Here is a 6,000-nt window from a genome sequence, read left to right as displayed (position 1 = left end):
GATAAGTTTCGTGAAGTTCCCAGAGTTTTAAAAGACAGGGATGGAGTGGAAAGTGGTCCAGACCAGCCCCCTCCTGCTCGCCATTGGCCAGTGCACTAACATCTGTGTCCTTATATCATTCCAGCAGGCAAAAAGAACAGACAGATGTAGGAGAAAGGTGACTATTGCATCAGAAAAATGTAATGTTTGTGGTTTTAATTATGATATGCTGCATTACCACAAATCAATAAAGCACTTTGTGTGTTTTATGATGTTCTAGACTTGGAATGTTAGGTTTATTTCTATCACAAATGAAGATGTTAATGTGATGACAACATTCATTTTTCCCTTCCAAAATCTGTTTATTTCACAATGGATTTGTCATATTCTACCAGCATGCAACTTTCAGCATCTCAGGAATGTTCTTTCAACATTGAGTGACTGGACAGACAGTAAAATGACTGTAATGTGACGCACCTGTTGTGTACAAAGGCAGTTATAAACATCCAAACACTTCAGTCACGGACACTGATGGCAATCGTTATTTCACATTGTTTAAAGGTGAAGTGTGTACTTCTTTTTCTGTAACGTAAAATAAACTACAAATAAGCTCATGATTTTATATGGTACTTGGAATGAAATTATTAGCCAAGAAATGTAAGTTGTTCTTTTATTTTTCCAATTTTGCTATAAAAATCACAGTAATTACACACTTTGTCCTTAAATGAAATATAATGATCATCCAAAATAAATAGTCTAAATGGCAAACAAATTTCTAAACACTTAAGGAGTTTTGAAGTCATCTTCTACCCAACACGATCTCATGGCATTTCGAAACTTTTTATTTACCGGTTAATTTGTATGAATTCGTACAATCTCATTTGTACAGTTTAGTACATTGAAAAATATTTATGTTATTTTACATTTTTCCGGCAGCTGGGTTGCCAGAAAAAGGAAGTAAAAAAACGCCGCTAAATTTACCAAATATTTCTCTATTTTTTTTTTTTTATGGTAGATTTCTATAATTTAACGTCCATTATTTTATAGTTAATTTATGTAATTTAACATCCATTATTTTAAAGTAAATTTCTGATGTAACATCTGTTTATTTACAGTAAATTTATGCAACTTAACATCCATTATTTTACAGTAAATTTATGTAATTTAACGTCCGTTATTTCATGGTAAATTTCTGTAATTTAACATCCATTACTTTATAGTAAATTTATGTAATTTTACCTCCGTTATTTTATGGTAACTGTTTTATAATTTAACATCCATTATTTTATTGTAAATTTCTGTAATTTAACGTCCGTTATTTTATAACTGTAAAATCACAGAATTTATTTAAAGTGTACAATTTGCTTATTTAGGGGCGGGGTTTGGGTGCGACTGAATCCATGAGCGAATCCATGAGCGACTCATGGGCACACTAATAAAACATAAAATAGTTAAAGCAAAAGTAAATCCAAGGCACTCAAAAAAGCATAAATAATAATTATTACAATGAGCACTTATCATGATCAACTTTTTCAGCCAACGTTTTCAGCCAAAAAATGGAAATGTTTTTTGGGTTTTGTCTTTTCGTTTACACTACAAAATCGTTTTTCTGGGACTAAAACTGCATAAAGTTTTTGAAAATGCAATTATTAGCTACGTTTTCATTCACCTTTTTTATGTGCATTTTGGCTATACGATTAAAAAATCGGTTGATAGAAATGCCAAGATGTGCATAAATTCTGAAAATGCGCATAAAAAACGTATGCGTAACTGACTAGGATAAACTTTTTATTCGATAAGAAAAGATGCGCATAAACTACGATGGAAACACTTTTACCAAACAAATTCCAGTATGCGCATTAAAGTGCAGGAAGTGACAATTTTGCTCTCTTTCAATTTTGTTCTCATTGGATAGAAACGCTTCTTTATTTGCACCTCTTTTAAGCGATATTCCAGTTTTGTGCAAAAAGTCAATTCACATTTTTGGATGGAAACATAGCTAATCATTGTTGTGTCCATCCAAACAAATGAAAATGTAAGTCATTGAAAACAACGATGTCATGCGCGTACATTGTACGTTTAGGGGAGTGTAGATTAAAGGCAAGCACAAACAAACAAACAAACAACAATGGCGGAGTATGTGATAGTGCTGACAATGTTTACGTGGACATTAGTGATCTTATTATTTGCCTTAATCTGAATAAGACAATAATATGATTAAGGTGTTTACATGAGTTGATTAACATCTGATTTACATCTGATTTAAATATTTCGATTAACATCATTGCTCACAATTCACCTGTAGGTTTCTCCTAGTTTCACGCAACATTTATCGTTCATCTTGGCACCATATATGATTTTGGGTATTTTGTTTATGATTTTGCGACACATCTCTACAGGTAATAATGTTTACTAATAAGGTGACAGTGCCAAATACTGGCCTGTCGTATGTAATACAGCATTTTTGAGTATACAGTTTTCATGGATGTAAACAAATCCTTGATTTACCCATAAAACACATAACAAACAATGCACATGGACATATAGTAAACAACAAGATATATTGTGAGTAAACAAATCCAAAATGCAGGGATTTATGTTTACATTGCTTGTCATAAAATTGCATAAAGCTGCTAATTGTTGCTGCTGTTTGTTTGTTGTTAGATAGCAAATTTAGTGGAATGAGTGTGTGACATATTCTTGCCATGCATCTTTAGGTAATTTTACAATGCCATGGTAATATTGATAAAACAATCCATTTTGGTCACTGTAATCATTAAAGGGAAAAGTCCATACATTAAAAAATACCATTAAGAGCATGCTAGCTGACAGTAAACATAATCTAAATCTAGAAATAGAGACATATTAGCATGAAATCCTTCATTTAATTTCTTTTTATTTGAATTTTTTTTACGTTATACTTCAGCCAGAGCTCCAGACTAAAAGTCCAAACTTTTAAAATCTAACCCATGGTTCATGAGTTATGGCAATTGGGTTTAAACCATTTGTACTGTAAATATTCCCATGCATGCTACATGTACAGCGCTGTTCCACTGTCTAGGATCATGCATTAGCAACACTTCCATGACGGGGAGATGCGTTCACTTGCCAATCCAACATTTTTGTTCAAAGCTTTTGTTGAAGCGTCAACGAACAGAGAATTTTGTAGGGAAAGAAAGATCGTAGATTACAGTGAAATTGTTTATCAAAACAGAATAAACAGCCAGATTTGCAAAGAAAAGCACAGACCAAAATATTTACCCCAACTCCTTGGCAGTCTAAACAGATTTTCATATTTTCCTTTGTCACCATATTGAGTGCATATGGCATTTGCCTGCTACCTTTGTGAAGCTCTGTGTGTGTGTTTAAAGACAATAAACCTACTTTTTGGCTTTCGATGGAGTGCACAGAAATGTAAAATGTTTATTGGCAGACCAAGAAATATGATCTCCGGATGATTTCGCGTCCACCTTTTGATGACTATATCCGAGTTTACACAATGTCCCGAAGCAGCCTATAATGCATTAGTGATGAATCATTACGATATTCCTGTCCACATACTCTTGCTTTAGACAGAAACATTCCTTTAAATCACCCACGCCTTTCCTGACTTTTGAATAAATCTCTGGGAAGAAATAATATACTGTATGGTCTAAGGAATATCGTAACGACCTCTTGTTCCCAAATACTGGCTAATAGAGCACATTTTCCAAGGTTTGACTAAATAATAACATCCGCAGGTTTCTTTAAACACCTGAATATGAGGTCTGAATGATTAAACAGAGTTTTTACATAGATAATTTATTCATTCAACCTATAAGAACTAAGAAAACACATGTACATTGAGCATGTATAATAAAACAAAACGATGTACACATAATCTTGGATGCTATACAACTTTTCCCAAAAAAAAAAGGACAGGTGAATAAACTCGCGTTGGAGTCAAATTCCAGCAGAGATGCATTGGATTTGGAGGATTTGTGCACATTGGACTGGAGGCACTATTAGGATAATGCACTTTGAAAATATCCAACATTAAGAAGACTTGTGTGTTGAACAAAATTCTATTTTGGCGATTTAGAGAAGTCAGCAAATGTTGAAAGTTTGCAAAAGTCAATAAATAGTTCAAACTCCACCTCTGAAACTCACCAAAATATCTAGTCATATTTGTCAGTTACTGAATGCCACAGAACCATCTAGAAAATACAAAAGGGGAAAAAACATCTTGTTAATCAAAATACAGGCTTGTAGAAACGGCTACAGTTCTATAATACATTCTGTGCCGGGAAATTCTGGCAGATTGAGTTCATATTTTTTCTGAATGTCATAGGGCAGGAATCGCCCCGCCAGAAAATGCTTTCCCGAGAAGCCCGTTGCACACTTTTTGGGAGCTGTCAGAGAAATGAGAACTTCTGGATTTATCCCATCTTTGGCGGGTTCATCAGCATCCCAACCTTCAGGAGAGAGAGATAGAAAAAGTGAATCTTTTTTTACCATCGCTGGTCATTACTTTCTCCTAGATAAGAGGTGGAAAACTGGCTCATCGAGATCATTCATCAACCTATTGTCATGTGGAAAGTGAGCAGCTAAAATGCAATGTGTCAGCCATCAGCTGCAATTTTCAAATAAGGTCTCCCGATGACATAATAGCTGTGAGGTTCCTTCAGTTTGATTATTTGTCTGTTTTGTGAACACTTTGGGTCCAGTGCAACACATTTGCGCACAAAGGTCTCTGGTCAGCTCATTTATCAAAAAATGTGAAAAAACTCAGTTTTCATCACTCAGTTCTCCTTAGAGGTGTTAGTGACTCATTTCACAGACTTTCGCATTTCACAAAATGTGTCAACAAGTTCTTTATTATTTGGTTTGACTTCTACAGTCTTCAAAAGTTAAATGTCTAGTAGCTTTACAAAACGTAATGCTTTTTTTCCCCTTGATAACAAGGACTACTTTGCATATATATATGCAAGACATCTTGTCTCGTCACAATATATATCAACACTTATATTCAGTTTGACTTGGACAGCAATACATGAGCTGCGTCTCACACACTCAACAGCATAGTGTATGTATGTAGTGTCATCCCAAATGGAACACTAAGGGTTGATTTACTAAGCGGAAATTCAAGCTCTTTCACAGATGACGTTTGAAGGTTGCTAAATTAGTGAAATAAACGACCAAACTACCAAATAATACCTGCCATGAGTATAATTGCATTCACCATCAGGAGGCGGTATAATCACTCTCGTAGGAGAATACTGCTTTCACAATCCAAAATTAATAAAGCGATCCAATCATCAGTGTTTGAAAGCTCCGCCCCTTACCCTATGTGAGCAAAGCAGCGGCTCTTGAGGGCGTGAAGTGTCCAACATTCCACACTTCATTTTAACTGTTGAATAAGTGCACTATCCAGGTAATTAAAGTGCACTTAATCTTTTTAGAGTTTTCAGTGTGAACACACTACTTACACTATTTATACTACAAAATGGCGTAGAGTAGTGCATATGTATGTGATTTGGGATGCACCTATAATAGTGGCTATTAGCGAGATTAGCTAATAACAGTTAGGATCAGATGTTAATTATGAATTTCCTAGTATTGGAATGACTATTTTAATGTTTAGTCTTTGACTTTTACAGCAATTCACAGCTGGTGGCTAATCTATTAGCTAGATTTGTTAATAGCTATTAGCATCAGACTTTAATAATCCATTTCCTAATAGAATGACTATTTGTATTCATTCAAAAATGCACACATTTAACATTTATTTAGTCTTTAGTTTGACTTTCACAACAATTTATAGGTAGTAGCTATTAGCTAACAAACAGATTAACAAATAACTATTAGCATCAGATGTTACTAATCTATTTCCTAGAATTAGAATAATTACTATTTTGCATGCATACAAATGGGTTTAAGTTTGACTTGATCTTTGAAAAATGATCTTGTGGCTTTTAGCAAGAGAAGCTAATAGCTATTATGGGTGTTAATAATGTATTGGGTGTTAATTATTAGCATGGA

At 34.1% G+C, this 6,000-nt stretch overlaps 1 protein-coding gene across 2 annotated transcripts in view; it reads right to left on the bottom strand.

Moving 5' to 3' along the window:
* Positions 1-3,764: 3,764 nt before the first annotated feature.
* yjefn3 (YjeF N-terminal domain containing 3) overlaps positions 3,765-6,000 on the bottom strand; it is a 75,643-nt gene continuing 73,407 nt past the window's right edge. The window contains exon 6 of one of the 2 annotated variants that reach the window (XM_087302896.1): positions 3,765-4,433. In XM_087302896.1, coding sequence (XP_087159022.1) covers positions 4,237-4,433 — 197 coding nt within the window. In that variant the 3' untranslated portion in view covers positions 3,765-4,236. The remainder of the gene's footprint in view (positions 4,434-6,000) is intronic. The other variant, NM_001044843.1, reaches the window with a different exon arrangement.

The sequence above is a fragment of the Danio rerio genome, chromosome 22 (genome assembly GCF_052040795.2).
Source record: "Danio rerio strain M-AB ecotype USA chromosome 22, GRCz13ab, whole genome shotgun sequence".
NCBI classification, from domain to species: domain Eukaryota; kingdom Metazoa; phylum Chordata; class Actinopteri; order Cypriniformes; family Danionidae; genus Danio; species Danio rerio.
This window is presented reverse-complemented; position numbering and strand designations above follow the sequence as displayed.